A 24,683-nucleotide genomic window follows, 5' to 3' on the forward strand; every position below is an offset into this window, starting at 1 on the left:
CCCGCTGCCCCCGTTCGTGGATTTTTGCGCGCCCCCCCCCCCCCCCCAACTCTGCTTGTCCCGCTGAGGCTAAGGGGCGGTGTGCTCCTGCCCTCCCTCAGCGAGCCATGCCGATGGTGTGCTGTGGGTGAGTGCCCCAGGCTTCTGCCGGAGCTCTGGGCCGCAGCTGATGCCTCCTCCCCTTTTCCACATCATAACGGCATAAATTTACCATTAACACAGCCCCTTTGGGCACGTAGTTTTCTTTCCAAGAAATGAATAATGTTAATAACGCATAACACATTTTCTTTTCAGCCTACAATATAAACTGCATCTGGATCTGGCTGTTCCGCAAGTAAAATCCCCCCTGTAGATCCCATGGCCTATCTTGATGGCCGGAATTGCAGAAGTGCGTGCTGGGAAGACGTCTGAAAGGAGAAAAAGGTGTTCTTTAGCGTATAATACCAGAAAAAGTATTGCATTCTGGATGTCAGTGGTGTCAGACACACCTTTGAATTTCTCTAGCCTAAGTATGAGGCAAGAAGTACCTTTACATAACTGGAATATATGAATATACATTGTTTTGTCTCTCCTACTATCTGGCCTCTTCAGTTGTTTTACCCAGTGAAGCCCCAGTCTTCTGCTGGGACTTTTTGACACTGGCAACGTATAAATAATAATAACCATGATATTTGGGAAACTTTATCTTTTCTTTTTCCCCCTTCCAAGTCCTTCATCTGCATGGCTCAAGGAAGGATAGCCTTTTTGTACCGAAGTGACACCGAAGCCTTCCACTACCCTTGCCAGAAATTTGTCCCGAAGTGTTTACATAATGATGACAACGGATTATTGCAGCCCATGTCAACTGACGCATTTCATGTCTCTGAATCGATGCAAACATCGTGTTCGTTGCATCAACAGAACTGCTCACATGTCCTTGATACATTTTCAAGAAATTTTTATTTGGATGTAAAATGTCTGTCAGCCAACATTTCAGCGGTATCTATCCGTCTTCCTTGGGGCTTAAGATATTGCTGAAGCGTTGGCTGATAGTCACTTTACTACCAAATAAAAACTGCTTGAAAATATATCAAGGACATAGGAGCTGCTCTCTTGAGGTATGTGACGTGATGTTTATGCCCATTTTTATAGATGTTAAACCAGTTTCTATGAGGGGGCACTATTAAGAATTCAACATCCTGGTAACTATGTTTTGAAGGGAATAAATGGACTGTGCATCTATCTGTCTTGATACTCTGTGAGCACCAACAGACTGAGGGTATTGAATTTTTTTTTTTTTCTCCCCAGGAAATGTTTTTGGGGGACAAATTGTATTTATTCAGTTAGTGACATAACTGTTGTGGAAATGCCCATCTCCAAATCAGAAGCAGCCCTTCTAATATATTTGTCCTCTGTTGGGAGTGTCCTGAGAAAATACTTTTGTCTTGCTGAACAGAAAGATTTATACTTAGGAATTAAGGTTTTAACAACAGCTATTTTCTACCAGGGGTTTTTATGATTGTTTTGCATGACTTGAAATTACAGAACACTGTAACATATGCATAGATTTCAGGAGGGGGGAAAAAGAACAAATGGGCAGAATTACATCTCAAAATTGCTTTGGGTCATTTTGATATGTCTGTAAGGTTCTCTCACTGTAGAAAGAGCAGGACTGAGGTACCCCAGAATTTATGGCTCCCCTATAATAGGTGGAAATGAAAGACTGTTTGCTGCAGGCCAGAGCTATCTATATGTCAGAAGCTTTTCACTGTGTACTGTCAAACCTGTTTGAGAACTCTTTCAAGGACATTGCTAGATGAAAAAAGTATTAGAAATTAATGTTAGAAAAGGCTACAACAAATTTGCAGTCCAAAAATCATTCATTATCGACTGGCAAATAAACTCATGTCTAGTTCACAACTCTCACAAGCAATTTGCAACTAGAAAAAGAAGTTGATCTGTGTGTAACTTCAAACAATTTATAAGTTCATGTAAATAATATGCTTATTTTGAGAGTAGTGTCGATCAATGCGGTCCACAGAGTTGACTGCTATATGTGGCATAGAAAAACCCAACCTAGTTTAAACTAACTCGTACAGGCAGCAGCAGTAATCAAAACATCAAAGCAGAGCTCAGCATAGAGTAATTTGTTACTACTCGGTAGTGTTAATCAGTCTACAGGAGTTCTGTGCAGCCAAGCCAGGCGCTTTTGATATGTGTGTTACGTCAAATACCTGCATCCTACTCCAGTCAGAGTAAAACTCTTCAAAGATACAGATGATGAAGTGACATGCCCAAGGTCGTTCAGTGCCAAAGCTGCAGGACATTGGTCTTCTGTATCAGTTCTCCTCAGTGGTTACTAGAGAGTACATTTCTACCAAAAAAAAAGATAATGCAAGAGCGCAATGACAAATGCAAATGCAGCGATCAATACAAACCTATTAACTGCTTCTGATTCTTGTTGGATCTGAACCCGTTTCTGACTTGTGTAAGCAGAAAATCCATCTCAAACTGGTAAACTTAAGGTATTTCATTGTGTATCTGAAAAACAAGCAGTATCTTACTATGTTAAAGACATTCACTTCTTGTGGTGCTGTGTGCTTTTCCACATACCCTGCACATTTTTATGGCCGGGTTATAAATGCTTGATCCTTTGTTAAAAAGCAGTGCTGTTTTTCCAATCTTGTTTGTCCTTGACTGGACATATTCCTTTGTGGTAGAAATATTTCTTGTACCACTTAATACTCAAATTGTTCGCTATCAAGTATAGCCAAAGAGTAGTGAAGGACAGCATTGCCAGACATTCAGAAACAAATAAATCCTAATGAGCCCAGGAACGAGTTACTATTAAATTTCAGACTCTTGTCTCAAGACTTAAAAAATGCCATGAAAACACTTGATAGGTGAGGTGACATATAAAGGCTCATTGCACACCTGCTGTGAGTTTTTATTCTGCGGAGGATCATCTTGCTCGGTCACTGCCACGGTGAGCATGTTGTACCATATGACTTTACCTGGTTATCCCTTGATGGTCATCTATTCCTTAGAAATGTTCAGCATGGAAAGACTTTGATAGTACCTAGGTTCCTCCTTATCAGTAATGACCATTATAGCGAAGTCTGCAAGTTCTCAAAAACCTGGAAATTAACTCTTTCCTGTTGGATGCAACAGTCCGCAGTGCCTTCTGCCATAAGATGAGATTTCATGAGTAAATAACGTACTTTCAGTACATTCCTGGTGTGCCAAATCCTGCTTCTCTTGGTGCTATTGGCACAAGTTTCAGTACCTGTTATAACTGCAGGGCAAATTAAGCTATACCATCAAATTCCTCTAAATGAGCTTTTCAAACAGATTTGAGGGCCTGGTTGTATAAAGGGCAGAAGACCTTCCCTTTCAATCCCAATTCAGCTCCTGCAGAGGCTGAAGGTTCATGGCTCACCTCAGAATCAATGCTTCAATCATTGCTTCGCTTCTCACAGTCTGTGTTTATTCTCACTAGTTCAAGACAAGAGCATGCTTGAATTTTTGCCACATGCTCAGTAGCACCTTGTCAGCAGCCCTTACCAGTTGCTATCACACGGAGACTCATATCTGCATGGTTTGGTTTCCTGAGTAATCAAGGTTAACAACCTGATCAATGAATAATGATGAATTAGTCTTCTTTTTCTGAGGGAAAAAAAAAAGTGAGTTCAACTCATCATATTCATTGCAGGAGCGAGGCTGGATTTCTAGTTGGTGTCTGAGATGGCTCCATGGGATGTGCGCTATCTGCAGACCACCACTGCTTCCTCGAGACCATTTCTAGAGTGCCTGGGATACTTTATTAGTCTTTATTTCTCTGTTGGCTACTCTGCACTGTATATTGGATTATGTTACGTATATCACCCCAGAGATCCCTGCACTTTCCACAGAGGGCAGCCTGGATTCCCTGCCTTGAAGCACTAGCCGCGGGAAGCTGCTGCAAAGCTTATTTACTTAACGCGTATCATGCAGTTCAGGACCCTCAGATTTACCTATGGACTTCAAAGCATAATATATTAATATTATGTCATATTAATATGTGATTATTTATGTTGATATACTTTTATCTGACTGGTGTGGTTCACATCAGTAGCAAGTGAGCTGCAGAATTTGTAGCCAGCCTGACTGTCATCTCCAAGACCTGATTTGATTCATGGCCTCATTTCCTGTTTTCCCTCCCACTGCTCACAGCCCTTTTTTTTTTTTCCTTCTCCATGGTCCTTTTATTAAACGTAGAGTTAGAAACACAATTAGAATTTACTCAAGTCTATAATGTCTGAATACTAAATCTTTGGAACAATAAAAATTCTTTCCCAAACCTGTCTTATCTGGGTTGTCTGTTCAGCTGATGAACTCAGCCTTCTTTACCGATTGAATGACTAAAAAAGAAGCACCTGATTTGATCAATTCCAAGCAATGACCGCGTGAATAATTCTGAAATTCCCAAGCACTGCAAAAAGGCCTGCAAGCACAAAGGCACAGCAAAAATATTTTCTTGGCGTTCTGTATACGCTGATGTATGAAGCTGAAAACCAGGAGTGTCGTGGTGCTAAGCACTGATACACCGAAAGAAAAAGGTAAAGTCCCAAACCAAGGAGGGGAGGCAGTCTGCTGCGGACCGTGGAAAGGGTTCGTCTTGAATCCGTGCCAGGAAAAGTGGTTCCAGTAGGGGTTCTACCTTGAAAACATTTATACACATAAAGACAATTGTTGAATATTGACAAGAATTCAGGCTTGGTTTTCAAAGGTGCCAGACGTGTGCCACACGCATCCCTTGGCCTGTGCCACCTTAGGAGTTTCTGAGCTGGAGTCTACCTAAGAGCAAGAGCAGGAGCCAACAGAGAGATCAGCTAAGAATATTTCCCTTCCTTCCCTCACTCTGTAGCACATCGCAGGTGTATCGCTAAAGGGAACCCAACACTGGCAAAAAAAAAAAAAAATCAAATTATCATTTGTAGAACTGATTATTCGAACATTTGTTACAGGGGAACATCTGCAATCCAGACACAGCTGGGTGTGTCGCAGAGGCAGCTGAACTCGCACTTCGACAGTACGGTTGTTAGGCTATGGTTTGCTTTCAGGCTGCTCTCTGCATTCATTCTTTCCACCTTGGCTGATCAGATGAGTCACGTGAAAGGGTTTCTATGCCTAGGTTGTATTCTCAGTTTTATAGGCCATGTAAATATCTTTTCCAATTGGAGACCACCTGAGAACATTTCGAAGTGCCTGGTATATCATGTACGAATGAGTTCTTGAAGTTATTTCAACAGAGGCACACAGTACAAAGCCTGTGGTCTCTCTCCTAAGTGCTTCATCCAGTTTATGACAACAACCTACTACCGCTTTTAGTTAACAGAATTAAACTTCTAGCCAAGCGTGAGGTGTCTCTGGTACAGAATACAGAAGAATGCTGGTGTTCCGACTTCACAGGAGATCAGTGTACGAGAGCATTACAAAAATGGCACTATAACTGGCTGGAGGCTCTGTGTTTTGAATGTTTCTGTTACACAGAAAGCAGGTCATGGCCCGAGCGCAGCTCACATCTCCCTCTAGAGGATGGTCCTCTAGTCTTAAACTCATATTAAGCTTCATTCAGACACCCAAAACCTGAACTACCTTTAGAGATGACTCGTCATCAATTACAGAGGCAACCCAGGGCAACTGCATTGCTAAAGAAGACATCTCAGTTATGTGCCTAAAATTAAGTGGTCTAACAGCCATCCACTGCTAACGTAGTTAGTCAAGCAGGTGTCTATGCTGAAGAAATCAGGCTCAGTCCCTCCTGACAGCTCAGGTGCTTGCAGCAATGCTCTCAGCAAGCCTGCATGCACGATCCTTTCTATGAAGACAACTATGAGGAAAAACCTAGTCACCTGGCAGCGGTAATGACAGGCTCAGGATGCTGTTACACTGAAATTCATGTTATGGGCAATAGTAGAACACACCTCATGAGTAGAGCTAAGAATTTATTGTTAGCCCAGATAACATTGCAGTAGTCTAGTAGTCCAAACTAATTAATATTTTAAAAATCTCATCAGTAATGCAATTTAATTTTTTATACAAAAACCTCTTCCTAGACTCTACCCCTTATCTCTGGTGTGATGCTCACCCTGCCAATGTCCCTCTGCATCTCAGGATCAGTCTCCCTCAAGCACAGTCGGGGAGAAGGTTACAAGTCACCACCATCCAGAGGTCTCCCCTGGCAGGAGTGTGATGTCCATGGTGGGGTTTCTTCCTTCTCGCTCTTGGCACCATCTGGGGGTATCTTCATCCCCCCTCTCCCCATCACCTGCTCCCTCTTCCCTGGTCCCCAGCGCCAGTGGCAGGGCTGCCCAGCGCCCAGCCCGGGCACACAAAGGGCTGGTGTTTGCTGGGCAGGGCCTGCCCGGGGCGGCAGCCCTTGGCCATGTGGGGTGTCCCCAGCGCTGAGCTCAGGCAGGTCGGGCATGAGGCCCTTGGCCACGGGACACTTGTGATCACAGGGACACCCAGCTGAGGGCACGGCAAGCCCAGAGATGTCCTGAGACCCTGCAGCATCAGGTCACTGCAATGCCCGTGGCCTTCTGCTACTGATGGCAAAAATCATGTTATAGAGTAAATGTGACAAGGTCATATGATGAAAAATTAGACTAGCAAAAATACTTGGAAGAAACAAATGTGTTTGGACATACAGAGCAGTCTTTGAATCTGGCACAGCATAGGGCAGAACCTCCCCTCACTTCAGTTTCTAAAAGCCTGTAGAAAGCAAAATTCAGTTTTATCTGGTTTTAATAAATTAAGATGCTTCTGGTAATACAGGGTAAAACGGAAGCTTTTTGTTTCCACTTTGTGTATTGGTTTTTTTCTAGAACTTGTCTCTTTAATACACAGAAAGGTCTGAGGGACTGCAAAAATGAATTGCTTAGTAGAGGTTTACAACAGAGCGTCAGACAGATTGTACTGGATGCCACAAAGAGATCCATGGATTCAGGTGATCACTGAAGACGGGGTTGCCTGTCAGAGGTGGTCTTCTGTGCCTGGCTTCATTGCAGTTGCCTTCGTAAATACACAAGTGGCGGGGACTGCAGCACATAGCTGGGTTCCAGCTGCTTCAGTACAAAAGCAAAAGGATTTAGTATTTAACATCAATGTCAGCAGAAATGTTTCGTGACCTTCAACAGGCCTCTGCCCCCTGTGGAGTTATTCATCAGAAAACTTGGCTGGGCTGTAGCATCATCTTGGACACATTCAAGTGCCTCCTGCAGAGAGCATCAAGGACTCGGGGACTTAGCATTGATAGTCTCTCTGGCCTCGCTCCACTGGTGCCTGAGTCACAAGGGCTGGGAGCTGCATTTTCAGAAGCAGGTTTTTGATCATCATCTATCCTTTCTGCTCTGTCTGAAGAGAGAGAGAGATTTGAAGTAATCTCAGTTAATATTCGCTGCTTCTTCCACCGCATCATTAGACACCTCCCTCCTTCCCTCAACTTTTCTTAGCTGAAACGTACAATTCCTCTCTGGAGAACTATTATCTCATACTTCTGTTTATTACTTGTGCTTCCTCAACACCTAGGAGTACCAGTCACGGTCTGCACAGTGGTCAGAGTGGGCAAATGGGAAACAACAGCATGGTTGCGGTGAGCTTCACAGAAACATGCAAGAGTACAGACTTGGAGGGACAGGCTGCCCGTGGGGACCTGGAGACTGCTTCTCTGGACAGCTATAAGGCTACATCCCAAGTGACATGTAAATCCTTTATTGCTGAAGAGCTCAGCCTCAGCCCGGAGATGGTCTGGCCAGCATGAAAAAGGCAAAAGAAAGGAAGAAGAGAGAGGAAAGATTAGAACAGAAACTACTTTTCTACTACGCAAGCTGGGATCTCCTTGAGGGAGCACGTAGAGAAAAACTCAGAGGTCATACAGGATGGAGCAGTCGTTTGCTATCTCCCAGCAAGATAGCAAAGGGGGTCAGAAAAAATTCAGGGTGCTTGGATACCAGTACTAACGGTCTTCACCTTTCTGTAATGAAAGTTTTACTGTGCCCTGTCTCTTTACATATTAGTAACATGGGGAGATCCTTCTACTTCCACGCTGCTGTTGTCCTGAATCTCATCCCCAGTCCCTCCAATAGATGTCAGAGGAGTCATCACGTGTTGGGACATCCCCTCCACTGTTACTAAAAGGGACTTTCTTTCTTACTGTAATACAGCTTGTCTAGCATGTCCAGCATGTTGTCCAACATAGCATTCTCATAAGCTAAGTAGGAAACTTAAAAATGGTGTAAGATGCAACTTAAAAATGGTGTAGGAAAGTCGGTATTGGTAGCTTGCTATTCAAAAGATAAAGCAATACTTAGCAGCCCTGGATATTCACTTCATTGAAACTCTTCCTACAGTAATTTCCACAGGGAAATTCATGCCAAGTGAACTAGCCTCAATCTTATGACTGATCTTTGGGAGAAAGGTAAACCTTTGGTCAAATCCGATGGCTTAAGCTTTATTGGAGGCAAAAGGAACAACATCACTTTGCTACAGATTGCCTAAAGGAAGAAATATTTCATTTTTTCAAGAGAACTTAATTTCACGTATCCAAAACCAAAATGGAGTAGCAGTGAGATTGTTTCTTCACATGATTTTCCTGAAGAGTTTTCCCCAAGGATATCATAGCTCTTTAATTGAAATGTGCCTGTATTTCTTTTATCTCATTATAGTAGCTTTAGACAAGACTTAGTCATGGGAATCAATGGGGAGAAGTCCTCTATTTGCCATCCAGGGTATTCCATTTGCACTGTTTGCTTTTCCAATAGTAAATTTTCAAAGAGACTGTCAGCTAAGTTGCTAAAGTGCCATAATAATTGAACAGGAGATTAAACAATTCAGGAGAAGAGCAACTAATTTAAGGAGGTGAATTTACCTCTGAATACAGCATGAGTGACACCAGTAATGGCATTCTGCCCCAAAAATGTAAACGTATTCTAGAGGTAGATGCAGTGCAGATAAGAGCCCAGGAAACAATTCAGTGGTCAAAATAAAGCTTGAGAGTGAGTCATAGAGTTCAGTGTTTCTGTCTTGACAAAAAGATGACTGATGTGTTATTTGATTACAGTTCTTAAGCACTTTCACAAAGAGAAAATATTGGAGCTTTTCAATCCAATAAAAGAAGGCGTAACAGAGGATGGGTGTTAAAAGAAGAGAAATTCAATTTACAAGACAGATCAGCAAGGCACTGGGACAAACCCAAAGGAACAGGTAAATCCTCTGTCCCCTGCCTGGGTGCCAACGCAGGGTCTCCTTCAGACAGGCAGAAGTTATTGGTAAGTGAATGAAACTTCATGGCAGGAGGCCAAAGTAGATTATCTAAAGACTTCCGTTGGTGTTAAAAAAACTAGCTGCCTAGGACTTCATAATCACCGACTAATCTGCATATCGGTATCACTACAGGCTGGGGGATGAAGGGATGGAGAGCAGCCCTGCCGAGAAGGACTTGGGGGTACTGGTGGATGAAAGGCTGGACATGAGCCAGCAATGTGCGCTCGCAGCCCAGAAGGCCAATCGTATCCTGGGCTGCATCCAAAGCAGCCTGGAGAAGAGAAGACTTCGGGGAGACCTTATTGCAGCCTATCAGTACTTAAAGGGGGCTTATAAAAAAGATGGCGGCAACCTTTTTAGCAGGGCCTTGTTGCGACAGGACAAGGGGGAACGGCTTTAAACTAAAGGGGAGTAGATTTAGACTAGAGATAAGGAAGAAATGTTTTACTGAGAGGGTGGTGAAGCACTGGCCCAGGTTGCCCAGAGAGGTGGTGGATGCCCCATCCCTGGAAACATTCCAGATCAGGTTGGACGGGGCTCTGAGCAACCTGATCTAGTTGAAGATGTCCCTGCCCACGGCAGGGGGGTTGGACTAGATGACCTTTAAAGGCCCCTTCCAACCCAAACTATTCTATGATTCTATGGTGAGACACTGGAACAGGTTACCCAGAGAAGTTGTGGACACCTCCTCCCTGGAGGTGTTCAAGGCCAAGCTAGATGAGGGTTTGAGCAACCTGATCTAGTGGAAAATGTCCTTGCCCATGGCAGGGGGGTTGGACTAGATGACCTTTAAGGTCCCTTCCAACCCAAACCATTCTATGATTCTATGGTTCTGTAGTAGCTGTTGTGGCCATGTACTGGGGAATGCTCGATCATGCCATGTTTCTGCAGATGTTTGATCCCCTCTGGGAAATGTTTTTATCTCTAATGTACCACTCACACACCCCAGTGGTCTGAATTTTGTGCGGTGAGGTCTCCAGCTTCTCCTGAGAGTCATTCTGTTAAATTTGTGCTTTTCCTTTCTGGAAGAAAGCATGCAGTCAACTGCTCGCATGTGCAACAGAGACAATCATAGCAAAATACAGAGTACTGTATTATTTGCGAGGATGAACAAGAATGGTTGAGTCCTCTGTGAAACAGCAGATTGATTAATTATACATGACCCAAGCAGATTATTTACTCAGTGAGAGACTAACACAGGATCTTTTGTCTTGTTTTGAGTCTTGCTTGCTAATCTGTTTGATTTGGCAGTTTGTAAATAACTGGTTAATAAAATTTGGGAATATTAAACCTGAGTGGTGAGTAAAGGGCAGCCAATGCTAACATAAAAGGGCAGTGAAAGAGCAAGATTTTTTTAATCAATTGAAACAGGGAGTAGGTAACAAAGCAGGAAGAGGGAAGCAAAGATGGCCATCCAAAATGCAGGTTATACTTTGAAAAAGCTTTAATTAACATTGAGAAACACATCCATATAACATGTTGAGCTTAAATATCCTTTTGCCCATTACTCAGAGAGACATTTGAAAAGTTAAGCACCACTATCCCTATTTTACAGATAGACAAAGTGAGGCACAGAGCAGGAGAGCGTCTTGCTCAAGATCACACAACACACTTGTGGCAGAGCTGAGAGGTCCTCGGTGTTTACGCTGTGAGGAGATGCACCCTGTGGAGCTTCCTGGACATCTAGTCTGATGCACACCCTCATCCTGTCCCTACTCTATGCTTTTGTTTCCAGCTCTGTTATGTGCTCCACGAGGACTCCTACCCTAAACGGAACCACAACTGGAGGCCTTACGGTGAAGACATGGCTGGCAAGGACCCAAATCTCCAGGCTCTTAAGCCTGTGTTCTGTATTTGCCCTCCCTCCACTGTAAATGAGGACCCTGGGGCTGAAACGAAATGGTACGGCCTATGACATATCTTCTGTCAATTCACTTCTTTTCTAGGAAAAACAAATGCAAAGTTTGCATTCAAACACAACCACATAAAAGGAGGACGTTACATAGTCAAGCCCTCAAAAGTTCAGACCTGTTGGCGAGCTCCCAGATCATTTGCTGTGCATATGCATGATGGTAGAATGTTAATTACATGATCCCATACTGTTTCTTTCTGCAGGACACCTACCTTCAGTGCACGGGATAATGGTGTTCATCTAATGAGCAGCTATGTGATGTTTTGTTTTCACATTGTTGTTCCGTGTGTGGCCCCGTGCTTTATTTTCCGCACACTATTCAAACCCAGCTCTTAAGGCAGTGATTAATGCTCTCAAGGACTTCTCCATGGCAACAATCAATCTGGCATTCCCTAATTTTCAAGTGCTTTACTTTGCAGCATTAACAGCATTTTCTGTTAAAAAGATGTGTTGTGTCCTATATTTTTAATGCAGGCTTTTAGTCCTGGAAAGCTTAAATTTATATAACTCCTTTGATTTCAAAGATTGTTGAGGTAGTAGTAGCAGGGTACTTTCCACTCCATATGATGTGGTTGCCTGTGATAATTGGGAACATTTTTGTCTTGTATTTCTATTTAGGCTTGGTAAATAAATGATTGCATACTAGAAAGATGCAGTAGCTGACAAGAGTATTGGAATCTATTTGACACTGCAGAAGAAGAAGCCAGGAGGTCTGTACAGAAATGAATGGGAACAGTAAGAAGCAATTGTCTTTTCAATCATAAAGTCTATGCCCAGCAGTGTGCCCTCGGTCGGAGTCCTGGGGGTGCTCCACAGCCAACCAGTATGTAAATTTGGTTTCTATTTTCATTGCTAAGAGGTAACCATCAACAGATGGTGTTTTGAAACACTCATAATTTTGGCTAATAGAGTTAATGTTGCCAACTGTCCTGTCCTCCAAGAAGTGATTAGATGTATTATTATTAATAAATAATACCTAATAATGATACAAACAGTCCAAACCCTGAAGTCCTTAGTCCTAAGCAACTCCCACACTCTTCAATACTTTGTGCTCATATCTTTGGATGACTAAGTGTTTTACTGAACCGAGCCAAGTCCTTCTTTCTGATCTGCATTACCAATCACTGTTTTTTTTCATACAGATCCTATTGGCATCCTCCAGATGAGCTCTCACCAATGGGAATTCCATATGGCCATTAGAAACAGAACTTGCTCATGCAGGACTCGGCCACAGAAACTTTAATCAAAACTTCCATTAAATTCCCAGAGCAGAGGAGCCAAAAACTCTCGCCGACTTTACGCGCTCGTATCCAGATGGCCCCTTCCAATTCCACAGAATTCAAGTGTTCATTTGAAAGGAAAAGAGAAATCCCATCTTTTATGGGTATTGCGATAACCTTCTGGACATGGCTAGAAGGCGAGCCAATGACTTCTACACGGGCAAATGTGTGCGGTATAAGGCAAATCGCTCACGACAAATGAATTTCTTGTACTACTCACTGTTTGGAAACACTACACAGTACACTGAGAAAGCAGCAGAAGGTGGGAGAGAATCCAACTTAAGGCCAGTGTTCAAAAAAGGAAGGAGGATAACCCTGAAAGTCACTATTCTGTAAAAGCGACGCCTACACTCGGTGAAATTAAGGGGAAGAATACTGCGAGAAAAAAATGCACTGGGTGTTATCCTGGAGGATCAGGGAACAGCCATGTGAAGGGGAGATATATGAGACTGGAGTGACAGGTGCAGTACAAGAGTATAATTAAGCAAATCATATTTCAGGACTAACTATTATATTATTCCAAGTGGAGAGACTGAGCTAAAGAAAGGTGCAAATGACTTGCAAGGCTGTGAAGCTCATAACAGATCGTGAAGCTCCCCGCAATCAGCCACACGATGCAGCCGGGAAATATTGTCCCTCTCTCAGTGAAAGCAGCGTAATTTCAACTCTATCATATTTAGCATATGCAACATTTTTAGGCAACTGCTTAAATAAATAACTGCTTGCTATTAAATTCCTGGATTGCTCTTAGTGACCAGGTGGGACGTGCTGCCATTTCCTATTGTGGTGCTTCTACTTATATCCAGACTTTGATCATACAGACCAATTTCAGTGGCAGTTTTGCCAGAGAAAGGACCGATGATTTAAAAACTTGGCCCAAAACTTCAGAGCAGAAGTGGCAGTAAACATTAGTCACTGTAGCAAACTAATTTGTTTTCCATATGGCATTTTCAATGGAGTGTGGAAGATTCACAAGTGAAATAATAATTACAAATGAGGAATACTTTGAAAAAAAATGTGTTTTTCTCCCTATGCATCACTTAAAAGGATTTCTAATTAAGTCAATACTTGATTATGCTGGAGATGACATTGGCAGCCAAATTATAGTTTGTGGGTTTTGTTCTCAGGGAAAGATTGTTCCCAGGGGCAGGAAAATTCCTGCATCTATTCAGCCCGGGGTGCTGCTTAGATGTAAGAGGGGTGAGAGAGGTGTTTAATTCCCTTTGGAAAACCAGGTGGTGAACATTTTCTTAATAACGTTGTTGCTTGTAGTAGAAAATTTTGCTCAGCAAGGTGAGGAGCTGATATTAGTGATTAAGCCAAGTCAAAGAAAGAGGCTTTAAGATATCCCTGGATCTGTACCTGGCTGAATTCAAAGCCAACTCAGAGCTGGAAATTATGCTCCAAGGCAGAATGGAAGTAGCTTCATGAGATCTCAGCCCTAAGATAACAAAACCTCAGAATACCTTATTCTCCTCCCAAACTGTTGTTATCGGGGGACGGAGGGAAGAGAAACATACAATATAAAGGGAGCCAAGAATTTGTTAGTCCAATAGATATTTTGAAAGGCTAATATTCCAAAATACCTAATTAATGTTTTAAAAGTCTTATCTATGATGCAATTTAATTTTTTATACAAAAACCTCTTCCTAGACTCTACCCCTTATCTCTGGTGTGATGCTCACCCTGCCAACGTCCCTCTGCATCTCAGGATCAGTCTCCCTCAAGCACAGTCGGGGAGAAGGTTACAAGTCACCACCATCCAGAGGTCTCCCCTGGCAGGAGTGTGATGTCCATGGTGGGGTTTCTTCCTCCTCGCTCTTGGCACCACCTGGGGGTATCTTCATCCCCCCTCTCCCCATCACCTGCTCCCTCTCCCTGGTCCCCAGCGCCAGTGGCAGGGCTGCCCAGCGCCCAGCCCGGGCACACAAAGGGCTGGTGTTTGCTGGGCAGGGCCTGCCCGGGGTGGCAGCCCTTGGCCATGAGAGGTGTCCCCAGCGCTGAGCTCAGGCAGGTCGGGCACGAGGCCCTTGGCCACGGGACGCTTGTGATCACAGGGACACCCAGCTGAGGGCACGGCAAGCCCAGAGATGTCCTGAGACCCTGCAGTGTTGGGTGAGCACAATGCCCGTGGCCTTCTGCTACTGATGACAAAAATCACATTTACCAGGTTACAGTTTCAGCCCAGAATCCAGAGCACGGGGAGGTTTGGATCTGGAGACTCAGTTTTAAAAAATAAAATGTAAAATCTGAGGAAGATCTAAGATCCGGCTCAGGGCTGTGTTCACTTTTCAGTCCAGTCTTGTAAGGACATTTTTTCTGCAGTGAGTTATGCAGAGATTTTCTGCATGTAAATGGGAAGAAATATAAGACTGATTTGTTCATACTCCCTTGTAACCAAGGTATTTGACAACTTGTACTCAAACATTCATTTTCTATCTCACAAAGCAGTCTGAGGACAGTCCTCCTTTCTGATTTTCACTGCCAGTCAATCACAGGGAACCTGCAGAAGTGAATGGTGCTACAGCCACAGACGACCGAGCTTGTGGAAAGATTCAGACCCCGTGACTGTATTTTGGTTGGTAGTACAAATGCTGCTTGTACTTTTATTTCTTTCATGCAACCTGGATCCTGTCTATTTAGATCTTTATACAAGTTTGGATTACAGTTCTTATCTTTTAATGGTTGTCTAGCATATGCATAGAGCAGCTGTGTCAGAGCCCTGTTCTGAATGCAGAACATCCTGACGGTAGCAGAGCGGGGCTGAATTAATTAAATGACCCTCACTGAGAGAAAGCTAAGGCCTGAAGCGTCAGATCCCATGGGGAAATGTCCACTTCTATCACATTTGCTGTTCGGGGACCTCAAAACACTTTAAGGGTAGGATTTTTCAAAAGAGCCTGCAGAGAATATAATTCTTCTTTCTCTCACTCAACTCCTTTGGGGAAGTGCACAAATCAGACACATTTTTTTATCGCAGAATAGGCCACAGGCCACAGTTGAATATGGAGGAACATTTTCTTTTCGCAGATGTGTCCGCTCAGTAGGAGACATCACCGGAAGAGATGGTCAAGTCTTTTCCAAGATTTCCTCACTTTATTTATATATTTGATCCTCTGCCTGGATAGGATCAATTTATACTGCTTTTACCTGTATGCAATGACTGATGTGCAGAGGCCCAAGAAGGACACCAAGAAAATATGATACTGCTTCACCCTTGAAATGTTGTTTTTTACTCTGGTGCGGTTGGCTGTGAAGGTCTACTTGGAGGTCCTGGTCTGGGACCTGAACAGGCACATCAGACCCGTAGCTGACCTTCCAGAAGTTCACCTCACAATTAATGATTTGCATCTGAATCGCTGAGAGCCACCGAGACTGTAACTAAGGCAATTTTTAGCACCAGCGCTCGCAGCCAGGTGAAGTCCATATGTTTTCATGATGACCTGCTCTGAGGATGAAGGTGAAAGTAGTCTTTAGTCTCAGCCAGTTTGCTAAATAGCATCACGAAGTGGTTCCTTTTGATGCTTCACATGATATCTCTAATCTGATTTTAGAGGTTTAGGTATTCCTGGGGTGATGATGATACTCTTTCATGTCTTCCTAGGCACTGTTAATACTGACCATTAATGGCTACAAGTTAACATCCCCAGCTTCTGGTATACCTAAGTCCATCTGTTCTGGTGTTGCTTCTCAGTGTGCTGTGAGGTCCGGAGTGGATCTGCTACACCAGCATCTTTCTTTGAGGACAGTGAAGTTGGCTGGTTTAAAAATGCCATAAATCAGTCACAGTCAAACAGTCACCATCACCAAGACGTACCTTTACTGAAGCATTTTAACAGAAATTTTACGGGAAAAGGCTGAACAAGACTATGGGGCTTTCCACACACCTGTGGCCGATATAACTAAGGCAGGAATGACTCCTAATGATTTTGTCTGGCTTAGAGAGTCACGCATCAGAGACAGAGCTTGGCTGTTGGCAGAGGCTCTGTTCTGGTACAGAAGACAGATGGGTTATCTTTGCTCAGATAATGAAAAGACATGCAGAAATGGATTGAGCGCTGTATCTCCATGCTCCACCACAAAGACAACAGAGGAAATAGACGCCTGCACAGAGAAACTCATCTAATCCGTTGTAGACATCTGTTTTTAAGATGTGATACACTGTCCTCTGGACGGGCCCATTGCTTTCCACTGATGATAAGGGGAACCTGGGGTGACTAGCTTGGATGTCGACATCCAACATTGGGGTACCTAAGCCAGGGCAGATAAATCCCACCACAGGGCACTCATTAGCCTTGGCTGCCTTGTATCGTACGTTAGCACCAAAGCAGAACACAGCAACACTCAGGGCATCGAACAGGGCCTGAGATGCTGGGGCACTTTCCCTCTTTTCACCATCTGCCCGTTCATATTTTTAGATGCTCTATCCATTCCTTGTGTCTGTAGGGTAGCTGGCACGCCAGAGCCTTGATCTCTTACAGCATTTTTAAATATTTGGGGAATATAAATAGTAATAATGGGAAGAGCTGGTGCCAAGTGGTAGCCGTTCACAGGAGGGGTACTGGAGGCATTTTCCCTTGATGTAAGTGATCACGTGTGGTACAAGGCAGTGGAGATGGAAGCACACCGTATCCTTCTTCAGTATGTAACTCTGATAAACATGCACAGTTTCCTCTCGTCTGCGCAATTCAGTTCATGGCCCAAGCACCTAAGCCAAAACAACGCAATATTAAAGCGATAAATTAGAACTATTAAATATTTAATGATGGGAGGAAAAAAGCTGCTAAAAACATAAAATGTCTACAGGGTAATCTCAATTGTATCAGACAGAAATGTTACATTTGCAAAGATGATTCTGAGTTTCAATCTCTTATTTGAAGCTAGTTCATTTTTGAGAACATGCAGGGCTATTGCCATATAAATTTATGAACAAACTCCTGAGGCCACATTTGTTTTCTACTTACTGGTTTTCCTTGACTTTCATGACACTTTGGGATTGCCAGTGCTGCAGGATAACTGATTTTGATTTTTATCGTTTGGTGTTGAATCCTTGCCATTTCCCACCTGTTGGGTTTTTTTTTTTTTTTGGCTGATGTAATTCCAGGGCTTCATGAAACTTGTTGTAAAACTCACAGCATAGACCTCTAACGTGACTATCAGAGGTAGTGTCAATAAGTCATTTCAATCTGCCCTCTCCCCATTCTCCCTCACCAGGATTATGCTGCACATGACAGATTTGGTACGTAAAATGCCTGAAGTGCAGGCTGCTGCAGGGAGAAGGACGAGAGACGATTAGCCCACATCAGAATACATGACTGTGAGCAGAAGAAAAAACCTTGCCCTCAGGACCCCTGGAGAAATAGGCATAATAAAATTAATTTACATGTCAAGATCCTCGCTTAAAACACAAAAAGACTCCCATCAGATTTAAAAGATGTCATAAGAGGATTCAATTGTATCGTTGTGCAATTGAAGTCCTTAAAGAACTTTGCCAATACTGTTAAGACTCTCTACATCCTTGAATGTTAATTAAGTGAGATAATGCAGACAGCATTATGGAAATGGTTAGGTTGTAGCATTTGAAATGGTCCCTGTCAGCTGCTGCAGACTCTGCCAAAATATTCCTTTGGGCATGAAATTTTTCACAAGGTTTGTCTTCGGATCAGGGGCAACGTGTCGGGGTTGCAAAAAGACGCCATCGCATTACTTTTGGGTGCGTGTGGAAGGACCCACCTATGAAACGCTGTCACCTTCGAGCCCACCGAGCAGCTGTTTAACTCTTTGCATCAACGGCTCCCAGTGATGATAGAGCGCGGGAAGTGAAGGAGATTATGTCACGTAAGAAACCACAGGAGGGGGGATTTGAGACGGAGATTACTTGAGCTGGAACCTGGCCAGGTCACTGGGGTTAACCCCCTCGCTGGTGCGAAATGCCGTGGGATCTTTAATGGACGTAAGTGTTGAGGAGCTTGTCTTTCACATCTCATCTGATGGCAGGAGAGCGGGGAATTAGTTTACTCTCTTTAACGCTGGGCTTCTGTACTGCAAGTGTCACAAAGGATATTTCTTTGCAGGCAGATGTCGGCTGCCAGTGGGAAGCTGAGAAATGCCAGTTTTAATTAAAAGCTTTATTTTCAAATACAATTCAGAGATTATAAGCGGTAAGAAGGACTTCTCCGCTGGGAGGCTTCAATGTGCGGCCCTGAGCAAAACAGCAGTAATTGAAAGACAAGGCCTAATTCCCCTTCTCCCAGCTGGGTCTAACCACGAGGCAGGGACATCAATCCAGCCCTTGAAGGAGGGCTGGCAGCATCTCGGATTTGTCATTGCCTCTATTGTCGGAGAGAAGGAAGCCAAAGCAAGGCTTTTAGAGCTTCCTATCCCTTTTCTCTAAAGTTGGCTTATGAAGAGAAAACAAAAGAGAGGGGCAAAGCTGTTAGAGGGGAAGGCTGAAAGGCACCTATCTATCTGACACATCTTCATTGCCTGCCCAGATTCCCGTTATAAAATTGTGTTTTCACGTCATTTGGGTGTACACTAGCCTAATCCTGGCACTTGCACCCACCTTAATCTACCCGAGGATGGTTCTGGGTGACAGGGAGGCTTTTCTGGATTCGGCTTGCTATGGTAGCCTCACCCATTTTCCACCCCAAGTGAAGGCATAGCTGAAAATGGGAGACCACCAGGTGTGGGTGCTCTGTGCTGCCTTTACCTAGGTGGCTGGTCTCCAGGGCTTTTATTGGCCATTTTTAAGGAATTCACTGCTTTTAAACAAAAAATCAGCTCATATCAACAATTCCATCTGTTCTACAAGTCAGCCTCTCCCTACCCGCCCCTGTAGATATTTTTTGTGGTGCCTGCACATCAACTTCTAATCTCTTGATGGTTCTGTTTCATTACTCCTCACACTTAATGAAAGTAAAGATAATGACTATAGAACCAATTATCTCCTTTTCGGCTGTAATATAATTCCTACTTTCAGTTATCTACACGTGATCCTTTTGTGCAGGGACAAGTTTACCAGCAATGACCAAAGCAAGTGTTCTTCGCAGTTTAGTATCATCCCATGCAATGCCTGCTCACACACCAGTAAATTTTGGTTGCCACCATGTGACTCTCCATCTCCATTCTTCAAGTCAGAGCAGAGCGATGCTCACCTTGGGTGTGTCCACCAAGTGGAAATGGAGCTGCTGCCATCCTCTTAATGGCAGCAACTGTGTCTTAGCCGCTCCTACGATCTTGTAGAGCCGTGGATTCACAGAACCATTCAGGCTGGAAGGGGCCTCAGGAGGTCTGTACTCCAACCTCCTGCTCTCCTTGAGATCACCCTTGAGATCAGACCAGGTTGCTGAGGGGTTTGTCCACCCGCACCTTGGAAACCTCCAAGGATGGAGCCTGCACAGCCTCGCTGGGAAACCTCTTCCAATGCCTGACTGGTCTCATCGTGACAAAGTTTTTCCTTATTTCCAGGAACCTTTTCCTTATTTCCACTGAACCTCTCCTGCTTCAGTGTCCACTGTCTCTGGTCCTCCTACAATACATCACCATGGTTAAATTGGTCAGGCATGATTTATGCTTGGTGAAGCCACGCTAACCCTTCCCGATTACTTTATTCTCCTTCCTGTCCCCAGAAATATGTTACAAGAATCACACCATGATTTTCCCAGGGACCAAAGTGAGCCTGGCCATCCTGTACGTCCCCAGATCATCCTTTTGGCCTTTGATATTTTTTGTCAGCCTACTCTTGGTGGAAATTCAGGTCATCTTATCTACCAATTTCCATTTAAATACGAGAACAGATCTTAATAACAGCAAAAGCACGATAACAATGCAGGTTTTACTGGACTGATAAAAAAAAATGGATTTGCTTTTAAAGCCATTGTATTTGGGCCAACGCAGCAGGGACATCAAGAGTTAAAAGCATGAACTGCAATGGCTTTTGTAAGACTTACGGATCCTTAGATGAGGCTGTAAGAGGGTCAGATGTGCCGTTGATTTCTGGGTACATACATCCCCAGGCTGTGCTTGCACTACGCTGTACAGGAGATGCGCATGACCCTTTTGCCCAAGACCCGGTTCTTAGTTTATAATGGTGCGAGTTTGGAAAATAAATTAGGGCAGATCTGCAGGGCTTACCCCAACGTATCAACGTGTTACCTGCTTTTCCTCCTTTTTCTCCTCCTTCCCGGACATTTTTCCTTGTCTCTTTCAAGTCCACTGCTGTTGTACTGTATCAAGTCCTGTACATATATTTAAATGTAATAAGATAGATTACACGAATTGATTTTCCCCAGGGTCAGGTCGATAAGACTGCATAAGCGGGGAATATACAATGGTTCAGAAAGAGCTAGCTGTAGTAGATTAATTAATGATATGCAGTATAGAAACATCCAAGTAACCGTAGCTCTTCTCAGCTCACCTGAGCTATTAGCTGAATCTCTTGCAGGATTGAACGGCTTGCTGCCAACCTAACAATATACAAATAACTCTCGGAGAAATCACAGCAGTGCCAGAGCTTTTGAAGATCCAAAGGTTACTTCGCCCTTACACTTTCAAGGAGAAATCACAGCGTGAAGTAAATAAACTTTTGAACAGCACAGCGCTGACCTGCCTAATCCTTATTGCAATCTAGCAGGGAAAATAAAAAACCTGCTGTAAATTCTTACTCGCTTTTTATTTTCCATAGATATTCAGCTTTTGGAAGCAACAGAAAAAAAAAAAGAAAGAGAGATGCTGCTTTCTGGCAGTATTGGAAAAAAAAAATATATCGGATCATCTGTATGAACTAATACGATTTTATTAAAGTGGTCTGATGGTTGGAAGAGTATTAGGAGATGTGAGTCCCGCGTTCCCTTCCCAGCTCTAGGAGACACATGATTTACAGCTGAAATCTAGAGGACGGAGGAGAGAAAGGTGGGGCACACGCTGCATCTCCCTTACTAAATTTCAAATTCATGTGCTCAGAACCAAAACTGGACGTTGCGTAACGAAATCTTTGTGAACGCACTAAGGCCAAGTGTCTTGATGTCTTAATCTTATAATCACAGCTTCAAGGAAACAGCCTAAATAAATGTGTTGTTGCGCCTTCAAAATTGTTTAGAATAGATTGACTCTGTCAGAAAATGTTTCATATAACTTTTTTTTTCCCCAAATTTTGTTTTTTGGAAAATATGAAACTAAAAATAATTTTAAAAAATTAAAATAAAATATATTCTTGGTGCAATAAAACCATGAAGTACAGTTTCCCAGTTTTAGTGTGTGGGCAATTTTTGAATCTTTTGCCTTTAGTTCTGCTTTTAAAAACACAGCGGAAGACTTTTAAGGATTGGGGTTCAGCTTCTTATTTTATTTAAACCAGTTCAAAACCAAACATCTTACAAGACTTCTGCAAGCTCTAATAAATATCGTCTATCAGAGAACGTGGTCCAACAGTGAACTGCACTGGCGGTAAAGACTTGGGAACGTAATTATCACAATAGCTACAGCAAAGGGTGAGATTTGATGTAAGAAGAGAGGAGTGGGGAGACAAATGGTAATGAGAGGTGGTTCTAAACACCCATAATGACAAGCGCTGAGGGTGGTTGTGTGGGAGCCAAACTGTGACAACCACAGAACTCCTGGAGAAATCTCTGACCTTTGGGGATCCCACTTAGCTCCTACAAGCTTGGCTCCCAACTCTGTATTTTTTAAACTGTCTTTGTTAAAAAACTACTCTTAAAGTGCTGCTTTCAATGGAAAAAATGAAGAAATCAACAAATCCTAATCTTTCCTGTTTAAATTTTAAGCCAACATTTTCTCAAAGGTTTTAATTATATTTTTGGTGGCCGGTTCTGTTCTTGTCTCTACTGTAGCTTTTTCCCTTTCTTGGCTGGTTTTTTTCCCAATAAAATATTTGTTTCAAAAGGTTTTGAAGAATTTCCCATAAGAGGACAAGATGTGGCACTTTTTTAAAGAGCAAAGCATTCTTATTGAAGACATTGCAAACCCTACCAGTAAAAATGGCTTAAAAGTTTTGCCTAACCCAACTCTGGCACATTGTGCAGTCACCGTAGTTTCAAGATCATTTCCGATTTCAGCAAGGACAGGGTTTAGCAGCATGAGTTGCGGGGGGCCGGACACAAATGAGCCAGAGCTCTAATACTGGGTTTTCATACCGGCCGTGATTCAGCAAGTTCATTCACTGAACGCTAAGACTTTCCTAACAGGTTGCTTGACCTTTTCACTACTATTATTTATGGGCCAGTAATGTGCAACACTTTTTAAACTCTTAAATGAGCGCTGCTGGGTGAAGGGTTGATATTTCAAGGGAACTTTCTTCTGCTTAAAGTTTATTATCGCTGAATGTAATGCAGTCGACATCTGACATTTAGAGAGTGTGCTTAACCTCTAGTAATCCCTGAACATTTTGCAAATGAATGAGCCAGATGCTCAGCTGCTAGAAGTTTTCACACCTTTGCCAGTATCACCAGAGACATCCTAATTTACACCAAGGCAAGGTATGTGGCAAAGCGAGGCAATATCCTTAATCAGAACACCTGATTCATCTGTAGGAAACAAACTTTTGGACACATAGCTGCTTCTTTATGACTTTGCATGATCTCCAGGAGAGCTGGGGACCCCCAGACCTTGCCTGTTTCTTCCAACTTTGCCAGTTTGCCTAACAAATTTATCACTATTCCCTCTCCCTTGACCTCCCTCATAACCTTAGACAGTCACAGCAACTCAACACACCTAAGATGTATCTCTGAAGCTTCTGCCTGCAGAAGGTTTATGCTTTAGGAATGGAAGTTGCTCAAAGATCAACGTGTTTCTTCATGTTTGGTGACTGGTTCAAACCAAGAAATAAATATTCTCAGACTCTGGGAAGCGTTGGATATGAATCTGCAGTGCAGCTTGCTGTCCCGAGACCACGTAATTCATAAAATATCAGAATCTTTTTTCCAATATTGATGTGAAAACAGCTCTAACCCTATATAATAAAGCTTGGGAGAGGACTTAAATAGTCAGGCCATTCTCAGCTTTGGGAAGACCATTGACTACTCTGGGGTGGGGTCTGCAATGACATTTGCTACCTAGGAGAAAGTAACAACACCAGCTCCATACCTAGAAAAAAAGTACAGAAGAAAGACCCCAAGATCCACCACCATCCAGCTCCTTCATGAATGCTGCCTGTGGAAGCGGTCCCACCTTCCAGCTTCTGGTTTCCACTCTCTCCTTGCCTGCCGGAGAAAAGGTAAGTCACCCGTAAACTGTGATCAAGCCTTCTTCACCTTGCGACAATTTGGCCCACCTCACTTTCTGAAAGAAGCTATTGAATCTGATATGGTGGCCGTATATCCTGATACCCTCTGTCTCCCAGTCGAGACTTGACAGTGTTCTTCTCTGCTGGGTTAGGAAGCAGAGCCCCGGGGCTGAACTTTCGCCTGATGCCTTTCTTGGCCAGCGCTGTCTGTGCTCTTTGGTCCAAATTCTCCCCACGTTCCCTGCACCTACCCGAAGCAGCTCTGTTTTTCTGATTTCACCCTTTGTGAGCAACAGGTGAGTAAAGAAACAAAAATCAGCCATAGCAAGAGGAGTTTCTTACTCAGACATACTTCAAACGTGTGAAGCCAAGAGCCAAGCAGGGGAATAATTTTGCTGTCGCTACTTTCCAGACACAGATTATTGCCAATACAGTAAAACACAGCGCCTTGGAGATATGTACAAGCCAGCTATAGGCTTCGCAGATCAAGCACCAGAAGTGTGGCTTTTCAGAGCTGCACTTCACAGGTATGTATTGGGCTCTCCATTGTGAACTCTTCACTGAGCCATGGAGATATACTCCAAATTTTAAAGCATCAAGCTCCTAAAAGCATTTGAAGGCTCGCAACCAAGTTGAAGTGAATATTCAAAAAGGAGCACAGAAATAGGGAGGATGGGGAGAGAGTCTGTGGTGTTCCCGGGACCCATCTCTCAAAGACGAAATATAATGCAATATTTACAAAGCTAACGGGGAGTTCATACAAGGACACAGTTTGCAGACATGAATTAGAATACGCTTCTCAAACGTCTCACTGTAAGGCAGATTTTTTGCATTGCTCTTGCTCTTTTCTTTACCCTTTCCATCTTGTAACACCCTTTGCAAAGTGCGGACGTCAGAACTGGGTGCAGATATTCAGTAATGGTCATGCAAATGTCCTACGCAGAGGAAACATTGCCTTTCTTCC

At 43.3% G+C, this 24,683-nt stretch overlaps 1 protein-coding gene and 1 long non-coding RNA gene across 2 annotated transcripts in view; both read left to right on the forward strand.

Annotated features, from left to right (window-relative positions):
* The first annotated feature begins 312 nt into the window (after positions 1-312).
* On the forward strand, positions 313-1,220 carry LOC103920836. The gene is made up of 2 exons (XR_663820.1): positions 313-388; positions 709-1,220. It is a non-coding gene; the product is annotated as an uncharacterized LOC103920836 (long non-coding RNA).
* Positions 1,221-5,825: 4,605 nt separating this feature from the next.
* EXOC4 (exocyst complex component 4) overlaps positions 5,826-24,683 on the forward strand; it is a 473,947-nt gene continuing 455,089 nt past the window's right edge. The window contains exon 1 of the mRNA XM_009328697.1: positions 5,826-5,882. Coding sequence (XP_009326972.1) covers positions 5,826-5,882 — 57 coding nt within the window. The remainder of the gene's footprint in view (positions 5,883-24,683) is intronic.

This window comes from Pygoscelis adeliae, unplaced genomic scaffold (genome assembly GCF_000699105.1).
Source record: "Pygoscelis adeliae isolate BGI_AS28 unplaced genomic scaffold, ASM69910v1 Scaffold207, whole genome shotgun sequence".
Classification (NCBI taxonomy): Eukaryota; Metazoa; Chordata; class Aves; order Sphenisciformes; family Spheniscidae; genus Pygoscelis; species Pygoscelis adeliae.